Source organism: Heterodontus francisci, chromosome 38, assembly GCF_036365525.1.
Source record: "Heterodontus francisci isolate sHetFra1 chromosome 38, sHetFra1.hap1, whole genome shotgun sequence".
In the NCBI taxonomy this organism is placed as follows: domain Eukaryota; kingdom Metazoa; phylum Chordata; class Chondrichthyes; order Heterodontiformes; family Heterodontidae; genus Heterodontus; species Heterodontus francisci.
In genome coordinates, this window is record NC_090408.1 from 45,735,525 (window position 1) to 45,757,339 (window position 21,815).

At 45.7% G+C, this 21,815-nt stretch overlaps 3 protein-coding genes across 7 annotated transcripts in view; 2 read left to right on the forward strand and 1 right to left on the reverse strand.

Moving 5' to 3' along the window:
- The window catches only part of afg2b (AFG2 AAA ATPase homolog B), a 28,314-nt gene extending 24,621 nt beyond the window's left edge, over window positions 1-3,693 (reverse strand). The window contains exons 1-2 of one of the 3 annotated variants that reach the window (XM_068018340.1): window positions 2,232-3,693; window positions 942-1,127 (exon numbers count right to left, since the gene is read on the reverse strand). In XM_068018340.1, coding sequence (XP_067874441.1) covers window positions 942-1,127; window positions 2,232-3,422 — 1,377 coding nt within the window. In that variant the 5' untranslated portion in view covers window positions 3,423-3,693. The remainder of the gene's footprint in view (window positions 1-941; window positions 1,128-2,231) is intronic. The other 2 variants (XM_068018339.1, XM_068018341.1) reach the window with 2 other exon arrangements.
- On the forward strand, window positions 3,325-18,441 carry arpin (actin related protein 2/3 complex inhibitor). 3 transcript variants are annotated; one of them, XM_068018345.1, is made up of 6 exons: window positions 3,325-3,486; window positions 3,600-3,675; window positions 4,221-4,353; window positions 5,000-5,206; window positions 9,595-9,694; window positions 14,205-14,278. In XM_068018345.1, the coding sequence occupies exons 1-5, from the start codon at window positions 3,395-3,397 to the stop codon at window positions 9,684-9,686; spliced, it is 600 nt and encodes a 199-aa protein (XP_067874446.1). In that variant the 5' UTR covers window positions 3,325-3,394; the 3' UTR covers window positions 9,687-9,694; window positions 14,205-14,278. The 3 variants fall into 3 exon arrangements, with proteins under 3 accessions (XP_067874446.1, XP_067874445.1, XP_067874444.1); XM_068018344.1 differs by lacking the exon at window positions 9,595-9,694 and adding an exon at window positions 14,917-15,006 and having other exon boundaries at window positions 3,326-3,486; window positions 14,205-14,304; XM_068018343.1 differs by lacking the exons at window positions 9,595-9,694; window positions 14,205-14,278 and adding exons at window positions 14,917-15,080; window positions 15,937-18,441 and having other exon boundaries at window positions 3,330-3,486.
- Window positions 18,442-20,324: 1,883 nt separating this feature from the next.
- The window catches only part of LOC137352615 (AP-3 complex subunit sigma-2), a 93,276-nt gene continuing 91,785 nt past the window's right edge, over window positions 20,325-21,815 (forward strand). The window contains exon 1 of the mRNA XM_068018346.1: window positions 20,325-20,450. Within this exon, the coding sequence (XP_067874447.1) occupies window positions 20,382-20,450 (69 nt within the window). The 5' untranslated portion in view covers window positions 20,325-20,381. The remainder of the gene's footprint in view (window positions 20,451-21,815) is intronic.

Here is a 21,815-nt window from a genome sequence, read left to right on the forward strand (position 1 = left end):
CCATGTTCTTGCTCATTCACTGAACATGTCCAAGTCTCCCTGAAGCCTCCTTGCATCCTCCTCACAACTTACATTCCCACCTAGTTTTGTGTCATCAGCAAATTTGGAATTACTACATTTGGTCTCCACATCCATATAATTTATATAGATTGTGAACAGCTGTGGTCCAAGCACTGATCCTTGCGGTACCCCACTAGTAACAACCTGCCACCTTGAGAATGACCCGCTTATTCCTACTCTGTTTTCTGTCTGTTAACAGATCAATCCATGTCAGTATATTAGCCCCAATCCCATATGCTCTAACCTCCTGTGTGGGATCTTACCGAAAGCCTTCTGAAAAGCAGAGCGTGGAAACAGCATGGGACAGTACAGACCCAGGGGCAGGGACTGTGTGGACTGCACGGGACCACAGACCCAATGACAGGGAGTGTGGACACTGCACGGGACAGCACAGACCCACCACAGGAAGTGTGGAGATTGCACAGACCCAGTTAGTTACCCGATCTGAGCTCAGCTTACAGGAGAACAATGAACCTCAGTATGGTTTGAAAAAACGATCCTGGATTCCTCTTGCTGACCACCCCGAGACCCATGAAGATCTAGTCCCAGATGTCCATGGCAGTGGGCACTTGTTAAAAAGACTTGTTCCACATTTTCTGTCCTGTTTAAGTTTGCAGGAGTGACAGCCATTAAATCAGCCAGTTGAACTTCCAAGCTGGTTATTAGTTAATAGCGCTTGTGGCTACATTCTGGGACTTACTGAGCTATTGATTATTATAGTTAGGGAACTTTGGTTTGAACTGATTGCCCCACTCACCACTCCAGGCATTGTGCATACAACATCAGGCATCATGCACTCCTGGTTCTGGGCAACAGTGTGTCACGATGTCCCAGGCAGCTGCCGTAAGTACTGTGGTCTCTTTGCTTGTTTTGCCCCGTACCTGGGAGCTGCGTCGCACAACCTGCAGAGCAGCCTCTCGACACAGAGCTGTCAGGTCAGCACCAACATAACCACTCGTCGCTTCCGCCAGCCAAGACAGGTCAACATCAGTGCTCAGAGGCATTAGGGCGGTGACTACTTCCAGAATGGATTGGCGCTGCAATGTTGTCGGGACACCAACTGTGATCTGGAGAGAAAATCAAACACCAGGGTCTGGTGATTTAGACTCAGTGAAGTTTTAAAAACTAAATCAAGGGAGGCAGTAGCCACAGTGCTATAACCAGGGAAGGAGGCACATTTATTATCCAGACAATGTCACATACACAGTATGAATATAAGGAAATAGCTGATTTGGACACTCACTGTGTTGGGCAGGGGACATGATTGATATATAGGAATTCCAATTCCTCTCTTGTGGTGTTACCATCACCAGGGCAGCAGGGAAACAGTAACCATTTAAATTTATATAGTGTCGAAAGGGACAAAATAAATTTGTGCTTAAAGTCTTCAAAACTATTCAGCTCAAGTCTATTGTGGCACTCAAATCAATAATCAGTGAAACTTTCTGCACACAGCAGGTTCAGAGCTAGTCACTGTTCACCCGGTTATTGAGCAGGTTCAGAGTTCTGATGGACAACCTTACATATCTCTATAAATGCTGACATGCCAGCTGCACAGTTCCAGCATTTTCTGTTTCTCTCAGATTTTTGGCTGTTTTTCTCTCTATTTAGAATGAGTAGAGATTTTTTGTTAACTTATTTCTCTTTTGACAGGACACACTTTTTGAGCACCTGCCCAATAGACCTTAGGGTTTAATCTAGCTTCTCTTGTCCAGCAGCAGTGTCCTATATTTCCATTAATATAAACATCACAAACTATAAAACAGACATTTCATTAAATACATTACTTATAAAACTCTTTCCTTTACAAAAACCCTGTGATTTATTTTGCTTCATCATCAAAGCAGTGGCTGAGGGAGAGTTCCTTGTCTCACCGTCTGGGAAAAGCTCGCTGGAGAAACCATTTCCCAGAGGGAAGTAGGAGAGTTGGTTAGTGAACCTACCCAGCCTCAGGCCCCACTCCCCGGGCCCCAGTCTGGCTCTTGGCCCAGGCCACAGCTTGGCTCCCAGCCTCAGGCCCCACTCCCCGGGCCCTAGTCTGGCTCCCGGCCCAGGCCACAGCTTTGCTCCCAGCCTCATGCCCCACTCCCCAGGCCTTGGGCCCAGTTGTACAACAATACAGCGGCGACGGTAATCGATTCCCGGCGGCTCCCGACTTCAATTACTCGCACCTCTCGGTCCAAGCGACCCGGCCTCCTTAACGCGGGCTCCAAGGCTTCGGGGCTGCTGCTTGTGGCCACCACCACCAGGCGGGTCCGGGTGCCCAGGCCGTCCATCAGGGTGAGGAGCTGCGCGACCAGCCGATCCTCGGGCCGGTTCCCTGAGACCGCTCTCCGCGGGAAAAGCGACTCCATGTCGTCGATGAAGAGGAGGCAAGGCCGGCGCTGGGCCTCGGCTCGGGCCCGTTCAAACAGCCGCCGGAGCCTCTGCTCACTCTCCCCGGGCCGGGAGCCCTGGATAGCGGCAGGCGAGGCCTCCAGTACCGTGGCCCCCAGCTCCCGGGCCACGGCACGGACTAGCGCCGTCTTACCGACCCCCGGGGGCCCGAGCAGCAGAATCCCCCGTGGGCACGGCAGCCCGAGGCGGCCCAGCGCCCTGGGGTAACTGAGTGGCAGTTTCAGCATCTCTCGCAACGGGGAGGCCGCCTGCTCCAAGCCGCCCAGGCCCAGGCCCAACTCCAGGCCCCGGAACCGCTCCAGGCTCAGCACCTCCACTACCTCCAGTCGGCTTCGGGCGCCCAAGAGGCCGACGCCGCCTGAGCTCGGCTCCACAGTAGCAACTTCCAGCAGCAAGAGCCCAGGCCAGGCCGCAGGCTCCGACCGGCCCACAGTAACAACAAAGCCCGCGCAAAGGTAGACATTTCTCAGCAGCTCCTTCAGCAGCGCCTCGGATCCCCCCGGAGCTGGGCCCGGGCCCGCCAGCACCGCCCGCACACAAACTCGCCGCAGCTTAATGCACGAAACCGGGTGCAAGTGGCCGAGGCCGAGGCTCAGGCCTCGACAGGGCCGCCCCACCAACCCCGGAGTCGCGCACTTGGTGTCCAGCTGCAGGAAGCCCTCGGCCCGGTCCCCCCGCGGCCAGGCCGCGCACAGGGCGATCCCGCCCGGCAAACAGACTCGTACAGGGGAACCCAGCCTCAGCCCGAGAACAGAGAGAGCCCGAGGCCCCAGGCGGCAGCGCTGAGAACCGCGGTCCCCAGCATCAGGCGGCAGCAGCAGTAGGCCCGACCGGGCCATGACCCCCGCACTCTGACCCCAACCCACACTACACGCGCGCTTTAGTCGCTTCCGGAACCGTCCCGGAAGTGGTGGCGGAATCGGTTGAGGAGCGGAGGATGAGTCGCATTTACGACAATAAAACATTGAAGAACAAACCGGTTTTCCCGGAGCGCCTCGCGGGACTCTGGGACCCAGTTGTTTTGCAGCGGTGAGGAGGAGGTGATCGTCGTCGAGTTGTGGTGTGTTCGGGGGGAGGGGATGGTGTTTCGGAGGGAGGGTGCGGGGCTGGAGTGTGTATAATCTCCTGTGTTTTGTTTACAGCGGCCCAGGAGTGGTGCTGGAGGGGAAACTGCAACAGCTGAGCCGCCATCAAATCATCGACAGCGGCAAGAGCTCGGTGAGGGGGCGGGGCTGTGAGCGGGGGGGCGGGGCTGTGAGCGGGAGGGGGCGGGGCTGTGAGCGGGAGGGGGCGGGGCTGTGAGCGGGAGGGGGCGGGGCTGTGAGCGGGAGGGGGCGGGGCTGTGAGCGGGAGGGGGCGGGGCTGTGAGCGGGAGGGGGCGGGGCTGTGAGCGGGGGAGGCGGGGCTGTGAGCGGGGGGGGCGGGGTTGTGAGCGGGGGGAGGCGGGGTTGTGAGCGGGGGGAGGCGGGGCTGGAGCGGGGGGAGGCGGGGCTGGAGCGGGGGGGGGGGCGGGGCTGGAGCGGGGGGGGCGGGGCTGGAGCGGGGGGGCGGGGCTGGAGCGGGGGGGGCGGGGCTGGAGCGGGGGAGGCGGGGCTGGAGCGGGCGGAGCTCTGTGGCCGGTCTCAGTTGCTGTAGTTGAAGTTGCTGCTGGTTCCAGTCTGCAATGAACCAGAATTAACAAAACTTTCGGTTTACTCGCTTTTTTTAAAGAGAGAATATTTATTAATCTATAAATGTCTGCTTTTAAATTGTGTACTTTTCAGAATCGTTACTTCATTCTGTATATTCAGCCAACCCAAATCCACAAAAGAAAGTTTGATTCTGCTGGGATGGAGATAGAACCAAATTTCAGTGAGACAAAAAAGGTCAACACTGGTTACTTGATGTCTTCCTTCAGTGAGTATGTGTATTTGCGTCATAGAACAGCTGTGAGCTCTTTGAGCATAACAGGCCTGCGGTGCTGAATGGCCTCGTCCTGTTCCTGCCTGACATGCTCGGTTCGAGGGGCTGATTGGCTTCGTCCTGTTCCTGCCTGACATGCTCGTTTTGAGGGGCTGAATGGCCTCCTCCTGTTCCTCTAAGTAAAAAGCTCATCAATGTTTACAGGAAATTGACATTTGGAATGTTCCTTACTCTAGAATTTAGAGTCAGTGAGGTTTATCCCACTTGAGATGTGGGGTGGAGATGATGGGCGATTTCATTCCTTCTGGAGGTTGGCATTTTCTTCTTTAAGGATCACAAGATAATTACAGATGCTCGACGCCTTTTAGGCCATTCTAATTCATTCATGCAGAAAGAGGTGAGGATTGCTGACAGGTGGCTGCTGTATTTTGGGGATTGTCGTGAACAATGGTGTTGGGCATGTCAAAGCTAAGAAAAACAGAATTGGTTAAACCCTAGTGAGCAGGAAACGATAACAGTCACATAACAATCATAGTCTACAGGTCGAGCACCTAAAGTTAAGTCTTGAGAAAAAACAAGGACTGGGGCTTTTTTTCTTCCTTCTTATGTTGTGTTCTTGTGTCTTAACATTGTGTGATAGAAGTGGAAGCAAAGGGACAAACAGATAAAATTTCAGTTGAAGAACTGAAGAAGTTGATAGATAAAGCAGAGCTGGTGAGAATCTCGGAGAAACACACACCTGATCGGAGCTTGGCATTCTGGATCTCGGAGGGAGAGATGGAAAACATTGAGCTGGAGATTGGGGATGGATTACGACTGAAAACCAATGGGGACAGTCCATTTATTTGTAAGTTGGAGTGTTATGTGAATTCTGCTGGAATAATTGGCACTACTGAGACTGTCTGGTTTTGCAGCTGTAAATAATTTGCTAGCTTTCTTCTGAAAGAACAAACTGGAATTTATATAGCACCTTTCACATCTTCAGGATATCCCAAAGTGCTTCACAACCAATGATTGTGGTCACTATTAGAATGTGGGAAACAAGGCAGCCCATGTGTGCACAGCAGGATGGCTCACTCCGCAGTGGCATAAAGGGTGAATCTGTTTTTGGTTTGAAGAACTTTATTTAAAATCTTGTATCAAAAATAGAAGTTTTGACATTTTCGGGATCAAACCTTGGAAAATAACTGTTTTATATTGGGTCATTTAAACAGTATATGAATGCTAATAAGGAAGATGTTTTCAAGTATTTATCAGAGAGGTAAATCTGTTCTGACCCTGTTTGTGTAAGAGGCTGTTTACACTGCAATTGTAACTGTGTGGCAAGTGATTTGACTTCCCATCCATGATGCAGTTACTATGTAAGTGAATTGTCGCAGCAGCTGGGCAAGTTGAGACTGAATCCCTAAAGGAAGGAATCTCTCTCCACTTCACTTTGCAATTAGTTTGACTTTAATATCAATTTATACAATGCAGCTTTTGCATCAATGCAAAGCTGAAACTGCTTTGTACTGATTCTAAACTTATAACTTAATTACTCTGTACAGAACTCTCTCAATATTCCTATAATCAGGTACTGGCTCTGTTGTTTTTCAATATAATCAATTAAATTGAAATTCCCATTGCTGTAATCCAGGCTTCTGCCTTTAATTTATGTTAAAGGAAGAGACCTCCCATTGCATGGCCTGTGACCTGAAATATGCCTCCTGCTGAGAGTGGGAATAGTTTGACATGGGATTAGCAATTGTCCTTTAATCACCAGAGATTGCACGGGGCTCACCGTGCACTCCTGCCCCCTCAAACTCAAATGTGTTGCTGCTCTTCTGCTGCAGGTGTTTCTCACACTGTAATTAAAGGCTTCTCCCTCCTGCTGTGTTTTGCTGCTATGGAGACACTTGGTGAAACTGGGGTGTGATTGAGTTAGGAGGTGTATGCTTGTAATGTTTCACTCTGAGGCAAATCTCAGAGGTGTAAAAAAAAAAGGGTAATAATAGTAGGGGATTTCAACTTCCCCAATATCAACTGGGATAGTCTTTGTACAAAAGGCTTAAAGGGAGAGGAATTCTTAAAATGCATAGTGGAGAGCTTTTTGAACCAATACATAGAAAGTTCTACAAGAGAAGGGGCGGTACTGGATCTAATCCTAGGGAATGAAGCTGGACAAGTGGTAGAAGTACGAGTGGGGGTGCATTTTGGGATAGTGACCATAAATAAGGTAGTTATGGAAAAGGACAAAGACGGGCCAGAAATGAATTGGTGGGGAAGACCGATTACAATTTGATAAAACAGGAACTGGCCAAAGTGGACTGGGAGCAGCTACTTGTAGGAAAGTCTACATCAGACCAGTGGGAGTCATTCAAAGAGGAAATAGTGAGAGTTCAGGGCCAACATGTTCCCATTAAGGTTAAGGGTAGGACCATCAAGTCCAGGGAACCCTGGATGTCAAGGGATATAGAGGATTGGATCAGGAAAAAAAAAGAGAGGCTTTTGGCAGATTCGAAGCGCTGAAAACAGTGGAGGCATTAGAGGAGTATAGAAAGTGTAGGGGGGCTTAAAAAAAGTAATTAGAGCGAAGAGGGGACATGAAAAAACATTGGTCAATATAAAGGAAAATCCTAAGGTGTTTTAGAAGTATATTAAGGGCAAGAGGATAACCAGGGAAAGAGTAGGGCCCATTAGGGACCAAAGTGGCAATCTGTGTGTGGAGCTGGAGGACATTGGTGAGGTTTTAAATGATTACTTTTCATCTGTTTTCACTGGAGAAGGATGATGTAGGTGTAGAGATCAGGGAAGGGGATTGCGATATACTTGAACATTTTTTTTTTTAGAGATACAGCACTGAAACAGGCCCTTCGGCCCACCGAGTCATTGCCGACCATCAACCACCCATGTTATACTAATGCTACACTAATCCCATATACCTACCACATCCCCACCTGTCCCTATATTTCCCTACCTGCACTCGGGGCAATTGCTAATGGCCAATTTACCTATCAACCTGCAAGTCTTTGGCATGTGGGAGGAAACCGGAGCACCCGGCGGAAACCCACGCAGACACAGGGAGTACCCAGAATTGAACCCGGGTCGCTGGAGCTGTGAGGCTGCGGTGCTAACCACTGCGCCGCCCAAACATTGACATTGAAAGGGAGGAAGTATTAGATGTTTTAGTGGGCTTAAAAGTGGATAAATCCCCAGGCCCAGATGAGAAGTATCCCAGGCTGTTATGTGAGGCAAGGGAGATGATAGCAGGGGCTCTGACACAAATTTTCAGATCCTTTCTGGCCATGGGAGAGGTACCAGAGGATTGGAGCACAGTGAATGTGCTACCATTATTCAAGAAGGGTAGTGGGGATAAACCAGGTAATTACAAGCAAGTGAGTCTAACATCAGTGGTTGGGAAAATATTGGAAAAAATTCTGAGGGACAGGATTAATCTCCACTTGGAGAGGTAGGGAATAATTAGGGATAATCAGCATGGCTTTGTCAAGGGGAGATCGTGTCTAACTAACTTGATTGAATTTTTTGAGGAGGTAACTAGATGTGTAGATGAGGGTAAGGCAGTTGATGTAGTCTACATGGACTTCAGTAAGGCTTTTGATAAGGTCCCGCATGGGAGATTGATAAAGAAGGTAAGAGCCCATGGGATCCAGGGCAATTTGGCAAATTGGATCCAAAATTGGCTTAGTGGCAGGAGGCAGAGGGTGATGTTCGAGTGTTGTTTTTGCGATTGGAAGCCTGTGACCAGTGGTGTACCACAGCGATCGGTGCTGGGACCCTTGCTGTTTGTAGTGTACATTAATGATTTCGACATGAATATAGGAGGTATGATAAGCAAGTTTGCAGATGATACAAAAATTGGTGGTGTCGTAAATAGTGAGGAGGAAAGTCTTGGATTACAGGACGATATAGATGGGCTGGTAAGATGGGTGGAGCTGTGGCAAATGGAATTTAATCCTGAGAAGTGTGAGGTGATGCATTTTGGGAGGACTAACAAGGCAAGGGAATATACAATGGATGGTAGGACCCTAGGAAGTACAGAAGGTCAGAGGGACCTTGGTGTACTTGTCCATAGATCACTGAAGGCAGCAGCACAGGTAGATAAGGTGGTTAGGAAGGCATATGGGATACTTGCCTTTATTAACCGAGACATAGAATATAAGAGCAGGGAGGTTATGATGGAGCTGTATAAGACGCTAGTTAGGCCAGAGCTGGAGTACTGTGTACAGTTCTGGGCACCACACTATAGGAATGATGTGATTGCACAGGAGAGGGTGCAGTGGAGATTCACCAGGATGTTGCCTGGGCTGGAGCATTTCAGCTATGAAGAGAGACTGAAAAGGCTGGGGTTGTTTTCCTTGGAACAGAGAATGATTGAGGGGGTCATGATTGAAGTATACTAAATTATGAGGGGCATTGATAGGTTAGATAGGAAGAAACTTTTTCCCTTAGCGGAGGGGTCAATAACCAGGGGGCATAGATTTAAGGTAAGGGGCAGGAGGTTTAGAGGGGATTTGAGGAACATTTTTTTCACCCAGAGGGTGGTTAGAATCTGGAACGCACTGTCTGAACTGGTGGTAGAGGCAGGAACCCTCAACATTTAAGAAGTATTTAGATGAGCACTTGAAACGCCATAGCGTACGAGGCTACAGGCCAAGTGCTGGAAAATGGGATTAGAATAGATAGGTACTTGATGGCCGACACAGACACGATGGGCCGAAGGGCCTGTTTCTGTGCTGCATAGACTCTATGACTCTGTATATAAATGTTAGACTGAGTAAAGATTGGCTCCAGGACTATCCTTCACCAAGTGACTCTCTGGAGTATAACAATCCAGTCTTATGTTCCTGTATCCTTCAACTAGTGGGTCAGTGAGTGATCTTTCCTTAAACCAAGCTTGACTCTGTCTTTTGACAGATGTTATGACCGACCGCTCCAGTCAAAGCCCCCAATCAAAATATACGATTCTGATTGTGGTGGGAGAAACGCACTGTTAATTCAATCCTGCCCCTCCACAGATCACCTAACATATCATTTAAAACCTTCCAAATTAAAGAAAGACCCAGCCAAATTGTACCGTCTATTAACCCCCGAATGAGGCTAACCAGACCAGGTGTCTTTAAATCAATAAATTGACTGTTTAATTACAAAAACTAAATTCTTAAACACTATGAAGATATAAACAATATTTAAAATAGAAAAAATTAGAATCCTTGCAAATTTATGCTCCCGCCGCAGGTGAAAAAGTCCAAGGTTGCTTGACATCCTCACAGCCGTCCGATGGGGAGAAAAAAAAGGGTTCTTCAACAGTAGAACAGTCTGTAGTCTAATTCCAGCAGTAAGTGATGCTTTCCTTTGCCAGGGATGAATTTCCACAATTAACGACTTGCAAACACTTTTTAAATGAATCAGTTTGCCTTTTAGAATTTTTGAGTGATAAAAGATTGTCACAATCTAACTTCCCTTCCTTCATTTTAAATTATCAGAGATCTCTGTTTTGGCTTGACCTTTTTAGAATTTTGAGAGATAATAAATAAACAGACTAAATTCTCTTCCTTCAGTTTAAATGGCTGAGAGCTGCTCTTTCAGGTGCTAACAGCAGCTGCCTGTCCTCTTTGTTGGAACAGACTATCTCAACTAAAAAGCCAGTTCAAAAGAATTGTAACAAATGTATCCCTCAATTCTTAGTCCCAGTGGCAACGAGAATGCACTCTTTGACTCAATCTTTAGAGCTTGCTGCCTTAAAGCAGTATAGCTCTTTTCTAGCCTTAATGGCACACCGTATATTACGTACACCGTAAAAAAATGACAGGATCATGACACCCTGGCGGAATGAAACGTCATTCCTGAAATGCGTTTCATTACAATGGGTAAAAAAATACAAATTGAAAAAACGCTAACTTTTTTTTTCCCCCCCTGCATTTACAGGCATACACTTTTCTAAAATGTTAAGACTACAGCAACACGTTCCACCAGAACATTTCGGCTTTACATTTTCAAAAGATTATCCCAATTAACCCATTTTAAAATTTCCAAGCATAATCTTCCAATTGTTTCGTGTTTTCCTTCCAAGCATCCCTATTGTCCAGCACCTCAGCCAGGAGCACTGACCACTACTGGGTTCACTATTCTCAGAAGTTTCTCGAATATCCCTCAACCTATGTGGCATCACTTGACACTGGAAACCCTGTCTGCTGTAAAAGAAGCTGACTTTTTCTTACCCTGGGGTGTCAAAAGAATTTGACAGATTTACTCCAACACATTTGTCTCTTTAAGAACACTGTGTTGCCCACTCTGTCCTTACAGTCCTTTTAAATAAGAATTTGGGTAGGAGTCTGTCTTCTTTACTATTGTGACTTTTCTAGAATCTATGCAAGTTTGAGCCGTCCCACCAGGTTTAGACATCAAGACCATCTGTGAATTCAAGTGTCCTGACTAGCTTCATCTAAGCTGCCCTTCAGCATGCATTGTATCTCTGCTTCCACTCAGGCCTGTCCGTCTGGACCGAAGCAACAAGGATGTCGTTTTAAAGGAATGGTTCCCCCTATACCCACATCATGTGCGGCTAAGGTTGTGCATCCTGGCTTATCCCTACAAACCTTTGAAACGTTGTGTAAACCCTGGTTAGGACTTCACGCTGTTTTGCCTCTAAGTGTAAAAGCCTATTGTTTAATTTTCCTAACCATTCTGCATTCGCTGATTGGATAGTTGGAGGTTCTATCTGAGAATTTCCTCGGCTTACTTCTGCCTCATCCTCACTATCCTTTTCCTTCTCCACAGTCCCGATTACCTCACATACCTGTACTGGCTTATCCTCCTCCCTGTGGTAATATGGTTTAAGCAAATTAATGTGACACAATCGGTTCTTCATCCGGTGATCAGGGGTGTCAATCAAGTAATCTACCTTACCCACTCTATTGATCACTCTATATGGGCCACTGAACCGTGCTTTTAATAGTTCTCCCTGTAATGGTAACAACACTAATACTTCATCCCCTGGTTTTATGGTGGGTTGTGGTTTTCCCACCATTTGAAAGGTATGGCGTGCCCTACAAAATTGTCTCACATCCTTTGTAAGACCTGGCCAGTAATAATGTTTGCTTATAGGGGAATTTGGAAGACCGAATCTCACACGTCCTGCAAAAGGAATGTCGTGTGCTAACCTTAATAATCCTCGTCGATATTTAGGTTGTACCACTATCTGTTCAACAACTGTCCAGTCTTCATCGGCAGGCCTATGAGGCGGTCTCCATTTCCTCCTCAAAACCCCGTTTGCCGTATAATCGCCTTCTGGAACTCCTTTTGCCTCAGCTTCCGACAGAGCTGCCTGTGCTATTCGGTATATCTCTGGAGCAGCTTGCTGTGCTGCAATGATGGACGATCTGTTAAATATCTCATTTGAATTATCTAAATCCCAAATAAGATTTCAGATGCCTGGCTATCTATTTGTGGTGTCCCTTTTACCTCCGACAATGGATCCTGTTTAACCATTGCTCGGGTAACTACACACGCAGGAAATATTCCCGGAACTTGCTCCTGTAATTGCTCCATTTCCTTAATTTCACATGGTTCCTCTGTAACTATAGGAGAAACTGATACTTTTGATCCAGCCAAATCATTCCCTTGGAGTAGATCAATTCCCTTCACTGGTAAACTGTGGACAACACCTACAGTTACTATCCCAGATATGAAGTCACTCCCTAGGCATACTTTATACAAAGGTATGGGCATACACCCCGCCAATTCCATTAACTAAAACTTTAGCATTCAAGGCGTTCTCTGGTGGAAACCTTATATCTTTCCCCAGCAAGAGTGTTTGGGATGCTCCTGTATCCCTGAGTGTAATAGGTTTTCCTGCCTCACTTACAGGATATGGATTAACTCTCCCCTTTGACAAAAATTCATTATAACTCTCAGGTATTTTATTCTTAACCTCTACACTCTTTTTAGTTTTAGTATCTGGTTTCACATTCACAGCTGTGTTAAAGCTATAGCCTGGTCTGCTATACTCTCAGTCAGAGTCTTTTCCTCTGCACTACCTTTGCGTACCCCAACAAATCCTATAGGTTTACCTCGCAATTTCCAGCACTCTGAATGAAGATGACCCGTTTTGTTGGCTTGCGAACCTCACTTCTACCCTCAGCACCTTCCTTTCTAGCCTGAGGAGGTGATCCTGGAGCATTTCCCAGCTGTTCCTTCTTGTCCCCGGCTACTTCCCTTTCTTTCACTCTCCCACTTTCTATCCTTCTCTGGTTTATGGGAGTGATGGACAAAGTAGGTTGGCTTATTCACAAGCTCAAAATCATCAGCAATCTCTGCTGCTTGTCTAGCTTTCAAAACTTTCAGGTTATCTATATGAGTTCTCACTACTGAAGGAATGGAGTTTTTAAACTCTTCTAAGAGAATCAATTCTTGAATGTTCTCTTGTGGTTTCTATCTTTACTGCCCGTATCCGACCATCAAAATTCATTTGCTTCACCCTCTCAAATTCTAAATATGTCTGGCCAGCCAATCTCCGTAAGTTCCTAAACTTCTGACAGTAAGCTTCAGGGACTAATTCATACGCAGCAAGAATAGCCTTTTTTGCCAGCTCATAATCTGCAGAAACCTCTTCAGAAAGTATGGCATAAACTTCATGAGCTCTGCCTACCAGCCTGCCCTGCATGAGCAATGTCCAGCTTTATTTCGGCCATTTCATCTGTTTGGCTATTTTTTCAAAAGAAATGAAAAGTACCTCTATGTCCCTTTCCTCGAACTTAGGAAGAGCCTGTATAAATTTAAACAACTTCTCACTGGGTCCTGATCTAAATTCAGATTCATCCTGACCTGAATTTTCCCTGGATTCAAGACTATTCTTTTGTCTTAGTTCCATCTCTTTTAAATTCCCTCTCTCCTCTTTCACTTTCTCTTTGAAATTCAAGTTTTCTTAATTCTCTTTCCTGTTGAAGCTCTAGTTTTTTCATATCTGACTGAATCCTAGCCAATTCCACTGCATCACTCTCAAACCTACTACCTTCGTGTCTCTCATATTCCCTATCTTGTTCCTCGTATTGCCCTTCATCTGTATCATCATCATTATCATCTTCTACTAATTCTAGATGATCGGCTATTATGTCAATTATCTCTGCTTTTTTGGCACCCTGATTTCAATTCCAACTCCAATTTCGCTGCCAATTCTTTTAATTTGTTCTTAAAGTTATCAAGTCACTCAGGGAAACATTCTGCTTTCCCAAAAACTCTGCTACAACCATTAATGACATTACAATGGTATAGACTATACCTTATTATACAAGAGACCTGGTTCTTCTAATTTCTTTGTAATTGGTGTTCAATTTAGATCCAACAATCAAGTTTCCAATTGATATGATCCCAAACGCAAAACTCCAATTTAAATGTTATCCCAGAGACGAGTAATTACTATGATCCCAAATGTGAGCCCTCCAAATTAGTCTGATTCTGATCCCAGACACGAGCTACCGAATTAAATATGATTCAACAGCGAGCAAGCCCCCAATTAAGATATGATTCAAATCCACAGATGAGAAACCCAATTAATGTGTTATGACCGACCGCTCTAGTCAAAGCCCCCAATCAAAATATACGATTCTGATTGTGGTGGGAGAAACGCACTGTTAATTCAATCCCGTCCCTCCACAGATCATCTAACATATCGTTTAAAACTTTCCAAATTAAAGAAAGACCCAGCCAAATTGTATCATCTATTAAGCCCCGAATGAGGCTAACCAGACCAGGTGTTTTTAAATCAACAAATTATCTGTTTAATTAAAAAACTAAATTCTTAAACACAGTGAAGATAGAGTCCTTGCAAATTTATGCTCCTGCCACAGGTGAAAAAGTTCAAGGCTGCTTGAAGTCCTCACAGCCGTCTGATGGGGAGAGAAAAAAGGGTTCTTCAACAGTAGAACAGTCCGTCGTCTAATTCCAGCAGTAAGTGATGCTTTCCTTTGCCAGCGTTGAATTTCCACAATTAACAACTTGCAAATACTTTTTAAATGAATCAATTTGCCTTTAGAATTTTTGAGGGATAAAACATTTTCACAGTCTAACTTCTCTTCCTTCATTTCAAATTATCAGAGATCTCTGTTTTGGCTTGACTTTTTTTTAGAATTTTGAGAGATAATAAATAAACAGACTAAATTCTCTTCCTTCAGTTTAAATGACTGAGAGCTGCTCTTTCAGGTGCCAACAGCAGCTGTCTGTCCTCTTTGTTGGAACAGACTGTCTCAACTAAAAAGCCAGTTCAAAAGAATTATAACAACTGTATCTCTCAATTCTCAGTCCCAGTGGCTGTATCCAAGGCAATGAGAATGCACCCTTTGAATCGCAGTCTCCGAATGGCTGTGTTCAAGGCAACAAGAATGCACGCTTTGGCTCAGTCTTTAGAGCTTGCTGTCTGAAAGCAGCACAGCTCTTTTCCAGCCTTAAACGCACGTCGTATATTTCCCAGAGGAAAAAAAAAGACTGAATCATGACACAGATTAAAAATGTAAGCAAAATTACACAGCTCTTACTGTAGTAATGCAAGCCCTTGATTTTTAGTTTCACTGGCCAAAATGGATGCCGAAACTATGACTAAATGCAACTTTGCAGGAGGTGAAAAGATGGGAGCTTCTTGGACTGACAGTGTGTTTGCTGCAAAGTCTAAAAATGAGCAAGAACCCAAAGCTCGCACCCGAGGAGACGGAGCTGAAGAGGATGAATGGGTAAGATATGGATGGAAAAAGTTCCCTTTAGTCACTCCTCCTTTTGGGAAATTTATCATTTTAAGGATATGCTTAACTTAAGGATCATATCAGTTGTGCAGGAACTGATTGTCAAGTGCCGTAATCACTTGCATTGAAGCAACAAGTGCACCAAAGCTGCATGAGGTCAGCGGAGTAAATATTAGATTATATTTAAAAATTAGTGGTAACCAAAAACCATTTTTACAAAATAAAGAATCGAAATAGGTTCTAGTAACAGTTCAACTATCAAAACGCAAATTTTTTTGTGGCAATTTGTAAAATTATTTATAAGATGTGTTTTGAAGCAGTTGTCGGAATCTTTAAAATTCAGAATATATAAGGTCAGAGTTTTAAATAGCTCTAAAGTGTTCAAACAAAATCTATCAGGATATTGTGGGGGGGAAATTCCAGGCTGGCAGTAGCACAAAACGAGCAGTAGCAGATCAGTCAACTGTTCCAGACAGTGCCGAATTGCCAGTGAATAGATGAAATATCAGGCCCTGCAGATAACTGGCCCCCTTTCCATTACCACCCATTTGGTGTCACTGCCCAAGAGCATGAAACTTTTTTGTGATAAATGAAAATGTTTGATTCAAAACCATGGGAAGTGATTCTCTGATTGGAGCCAGATCTCTGACCCTTGGTTTTTTATCTGTTTCCCCCTTGTTCAGAACCATAAAGGAGTTCATTCACCTTCCAGTTCTGATGAAGGCTGCATCCTGAATACCAGCCTGATTTTATCTGACTGAACTATCACAGCATTTTCTGTTTTTATATTTGAAGAGTAATCCGTTCATTCAACAGTTTTAATTTAATGAATATTTTTCTCCTCCAGGATGATTGAGATTCCGGAAAGTCAGTAAAACCAAGAAATGCCAGCAGTTTTGGAGATTATTGGACAGGATGAGGGCTCAGAATGAGATGCTTTTCGTTCAACCTCTTTTGATCTCTGTTTTGAAATTTGGAACAAAACTTTACAGAAAATAAAACCAAAGCCTGACTTCATTTAAACTTCTGCCATTATAACCTTGAGATTCTTTAAGCATCAGAAAGTTAGCTGAAGAATTGCAGAGATTTGTTCTGAGATTATATCTGCAAAAGCTTTAGTTTTCTTTACTTTTAAACTAACCCTTGAAATAATTTGAATTGGACCAAAGAAACCTTGTGATTTCCTTGGGGATGTGGCTGGTTTGGAACAGCAGTGGGTGTGGGAGAGGGTGAAGATTATTCGGGCTTTATTCGGATTGGTTAGTTAGGCCCACACAGTGAGGTTGCAGATCCAACAATTGTTACATAACCGGAGAGGATTTCCCCCTAAAGTAAGCATTACTGCATTGGAAGCCTCCACAGCAACTATGATCCTCACCCTGCTATTCTCCTCCTGAATACCTCGCTTGACTCCACTCTCTCAACATTCAAATATGTTCTTAAAAGTCTACCTGATTCACAACACCTTTATTCCCTTCCTCTAACTTTTCTCCAAAATCTTGCTTTGTGTCTTTCTTCCTCTCCCTCTTTGGCCCAGAAAGTGTCTTGTTGTGAAGTGGAAGTTGTCAACAGTGTTTTCTGAACTGATTGAGGGATTGATTGGCTTTAGTTGGACTGTTAGTACCAGACATACCGATGTGCTGTGCCACAATTATCTGGTTTGACATTCTGCTTGCAATTGTCCAGCCTGTTTGATTATGAATGTTGAAGGAGGGACCCATGGGTTACTCTTGTATATTTCTAGTGCTTGGTGAATGTGTGAGAACATGCTGTCTGCCTTCTCTGAGGGTGAGAAGTGTTAGCATTTAGAGAGAATTACAAAAAGAAACTTTAAAAAATTGAGTGGAAAGGAAACAAAATCTTGGAATTCATTTCAGCTGAAAACATAGCACATGGAGTCAATCTTCATGTAAAACCTTTCAATTTTGGTTGAAGGACAAATTTTGTGCATCAACTACAAACCCTTTCCTGGCTCCTGTTAAACACTTGTATTTGAGAATTGCTGAAAATCGAGACATGTTGAAGCTTTTTGTCTTGCACTCATCAGGGCAATTGCAAGAATAACCAATGTAAGGGAAAACAACTACTTCTACTGCATGAGAAGAGAGTGATTGGTTGGCAAGTGAACTGATTGGTAGAGGAGTTGCCATGGAGAATGCACCAGTTTACGATGACGGACAATTAACTGCCAAGCTTTGTTTGAAATTTAAACCAGGCAGCTTGACTCTGGTCAAGACATTGCCCTGAGGAATGAACCAGTGAATGGCTGTCACTTATTTTGTTCAGCTGAAATGGGCACAATGTTTGTACATGTTCTTTCTGTCTGCAAAGAACAGGGCCTTGTGTATTAATATATTTAGCTTCCAGTACGGGCAAATGCACCACACTGCAAGCTTAAATTGGTTGTCCGTGTAATTCCGCTGAGGGGTCTGGACAGAGTAGATCGAGAGAAACTGTTCCTATTGGTGGAGGGCTGAGAACCAGAGGACACTGATTCAAGGTGTATAATAAAAGAACCAAAAATGACATGAGGAAAAGCTTTTTTTTTTACACAGCAAGTGGTTAGGATCTGGAATGCACTGCCAGAGAATGTGTTGGAGGCGGATTCAGTCGAGGCCTTCAAAAGGGAATTGGATAATTATCTGAAGGGGAAAAAATTGCATGGCTATGGGGAAAAGGCAGGGGAGTGGGACTAGGTGAATTACTTTTGCAGAGAGCCAGCATGGACACAACAGGCTGAATGGCCTCCACCTGTGCTGTAACCATTCTATGTTTCGAAACAGCAGAACTTATGTAATTCAAAAGTCTACATAGGTTTAATTTTTTTATTGGATTAGTACAGAGCTTCAACCTGACCAGGTCAATTTTCATATGAATAAGATGATTGAAATCAAAAGCTTTTGTCGATTTTTAATCTTTCAGTCCTTTGCCCCAAATTGTTCCCAGTGTGAATTTCCCACATCAGCTTTCTGAATGAGAAATTGCTATTTTGTGCCAAAGTTTTGCAATCTTATGCTGCGCTGATGCCTAAACTCACTTTATGTTGGATAGCAAGAGGATTTCAACCTGAGTTATTAAGGCTGGGTCTCAGATTAAAAATTCATTAGACGGCCTGACTCCACCCCTGTCCTAGTCCCATGACATTGCTTATAAAGGATAATTTCAAATGAATGACATCAGTTGCTAGAGAAATTCTCTTATTTTTGAGATCGGTACTTTTTGTATTCTGTTACTAATGAAGCTTATTTGCTTGTGTTGGATACATTCCAACTTTTACTTTTTAACCTGCCTGGAAACTTTGCTGATTTCGTTAAAGAAAACTTCACAATTTATTTCTTAAATAAAAGTTATCGCATACCTTTTCTGTTTGTGACCATTCTTGAACCAGTGCTGTTGCTATACTCCTGATGGTTTTTCAGAAAATTGTAACGTAATCTGGATGTCATTCAGTGCCTGCCATGAGGTGTGTGTAATGTCAAAATGGCGTAGGGCATCAGAAGAGTTACGGATGTAGGTGGGAAGAGATTGGACCAGGGGAGAAAGATAGAGTCAAGATAGGAAGAAATAAGTTCAGTGGGGCAGGAACAGGCTGAAACGATGGGTCTGCCGGGACAGTCCCATTTGTGGATTTTGGGAAGGAAGTAAAAGCGGGCTGTCCAGGGTTGTGGGACTATGAGGTTGGAAGCTGTAGAGGGAAGATCTCCAGAGGAGATGAGGTCAGTGACAGTCTTGTGGACAGTAGCTTGATGTTCGGTGGTGGGGCCATGGTCCAGAGGGAGGTAGGAAGAAGTGGCTGAGAGTTGGCGCTGAGCCTCTGCGAGGTAGAGTCGGTACGCCGGACAACAACAGCACAACCCTTGTCTGCAGGTTTGATGACCATGTCGGGGTTAGACCTGAGAGAACGAAATGCGGCAAGTTCAATGGGGGACAGGCTGGAGTGAGTGAGGGGGGCAGAGAAATTGAGATGGCCGATGTCTCGCTGACAGTTTTCAATGAAAACATCAAGAGTGGGTAAGAGGTCAGAGGGAGGGGTCCAGGTAGAGGGAGAATGCTGGAGGCAGGTGAATGGGTCTGCTGGTCGGGGGGGGGATGACTCCTGGTCAAAGAAGAGAGGCCAGAGGTAACAGAAGAGGAGCTCGACGTCATGCCAAGCGCGAAATTCATTGAGGTGGGGGCGTAAAGGGATAAAACTGAGACCTTTGCTGAGTACAGAACGCTCAGCGTCAGAGAGGGAGAGGTCAGAGGGTATAGTGAATACATGGTCAGGTGTCAGTTCAGAAGGGGTGGGGTCAGAGGGAAGTGAAGGGGAAGAAGGATCTGGAGGGGCATTAGTCCCCATCAGCTGCTGGAGCTTGCGTTCCTTAACACCTGAAAGGAAGAAAAAAAGTTTTTTGTTAATGCGTCGGATGAGACAAAAGATGAAATGAAACTGTGGAGTAGAACAGATTTGAGATAAGGTGAGGCGGTGCTGCTGGAGAGAGAGGTCCAGTGTGTGCATATGGAGGTGCCTGGCACTGAGTGTGGATCTCAGGATGCGGCGAGAATGGCAGTCCGAGGGATGTTGTATTTCTCGCAGATATTTCTCTGGAATCCTGGGTGGTTTCAAAACACGAAGGAGAAACTGTGTTGGAATCCACGTGGAATCAGTCGGAGCCGGAGACAGTCACTGAGGAAGATGTGGCTGTGAAAACGAGTTTTGGTAGATACCTTATCAAACACCAGGAGGGAAATAGAAAGCAATGAAGGTGAACAAGGCAAAAGAGACAAACGAAAATCCCGTCGGAGAGAAGAGCAGAACTTCTTCAAGGTAGGCATTCCTGGAAGAGAAGTGGCAGTGAATTAAACACTAAAATAAAAGCAAAATACTGCGGATGCTGGAAATCTGAAACAAAAACAAGAAATGCTGGATTCACTCAGCAGGTCTGGCAGCATCTGTGGAAAGAGAAGCAGAGTTAACGTTTCGGGTCAGTGACCCTTCATAATTAGTTCAACCATTGCAGTTCCATAAAAAAGGGCGGAGGCCGGGGGACCAGAAGTGGAGCGGCTCCGGCAGGGACCGGAAATGGAGCGGTCCGCCAGGGAACGGCGCTGGCAGGAACCGGAAGTGGAGCGGCACCGGCAGGGAGCGGCTCCGGCAGGGACCGGAAATGGAGCGGTCCGCCAGGGAAAGGCGCCGGCAGGAACCGGAAGTGGAGCGGCACCGGCAGGAACCGGAAGTGGAGCGGCACCGGCAGGAACCGGAAGTGGAGCGGCTCCGGCAGGGACCGGAAGTGGAGCGGTCCGCCAGGGAGGATGATTAAGGCGATCCTGGTCTTTAACAATCACGGGAAGCCGCGGCTCAGCCGCTTCTTTGAGCGTTTCGTGAGTATCCGACCCTGGGCCTCGGCTCCACACAGACATTTCCCCAAAACCTCTCTTTATAAATTATTAAAATCTCCAACTTCTTTCTGTTCCGATGAAAGATTAACCCTTGGAAGAAAAAAGGACGCCATTCGGCCCATTGTGCCTGTGCTAGCTCTTTGAAATTACTCCCATCTCCTGCTCTTTCCCCATTTCTTTGCAAGTGTTTCCATTTGGATTATTTCTCCAATTCCATTTCGAAAGTTATTGTTGAATCTGCTTCCACTGCCCTTTCAGGCAGTGCGTTCCAGATCATCATGATTGTTTCCTGACCCCCTGCCCCCTTTTGTCCTTTTAGAGTCACAATTATACAGCACAGAAACAGGCCCTTCGGCCCATCGTGTCTGTGCCGACCATCCGGCACCCAACTATTCTAATCCCATTTTCCAGCACTTGGCCCGTAGTCTTGTACACTATGACGTTTCAAGTGCTCATCTCTCTTATCTTTGGCCTCCTTATCTCGAGAGACAATGGATACGCGCCTGGAGGTGGTCAGTGGTTTGTGAAGCAGCGCCTGGAGTGGCTATAAAGGCCAATTCTAGAGTGACAGGCTCTTCCACAGGTGCTGCAGAGAAATTTGTTTGTTGGGGCTGTTGCACAGTTGGCTCTCCCCTTGCGCCTCTGTCTTTTTTCCTGCCAACTACTAAGTCTCTTCGACTCGCCACAATTTAGCCCTGTCTTTATGGCTGCCCGCCAGCTCTGGCGAATGCTGGCAACTGACTCCCACGACTTGTGATCAATGTCACACGATTTCATGTCGCGTTTGCAGACGTCTTTAAAGCAGAGACATGGACGGCCGGTGGGTCTGATACCAGTGGCGAGCTCGCTGTACAATGTGTCCTTGGGGATCCTGCCATCTTCCATGCGGCTCACATGGCCAAGCCATCTCAAGCGCCGCTGACTCAGTAGTGTGTACAAGCTGGGGATGTTGGCCGCCTCGAGGACTTCTGTGTTGGAGATATGGTCCTGTCACCTGATGCCAAGTATTCTCTGGAGGCAGTGAAGATGGAATGAATTGAGACGTCGCTCTTGGCTGACATACGTTATACTTCTTAAATGTTGTGAGGGTTCCTGCCTCTACCAGCTCTTCAGGCAGTGTGTTCCAGATTCCAACCACCCTCGGGTGAAAATTTTTTTCCTCAAATCCCCTCTCAACCTCTTGCCCCTTACCTTAAATCTATGCCCCCTGGTTATTGACCCCTCCGCTAAGGGAAAAAGTTTCTTCCTATCTAACCTATCAGTGCCCCTCATAATTTTGTACCCCTCAATCATGTTCCCCCTCAGCCTTCTCTGCTCCAAGGAAAACAATCCTAGCCTATTCAGTCT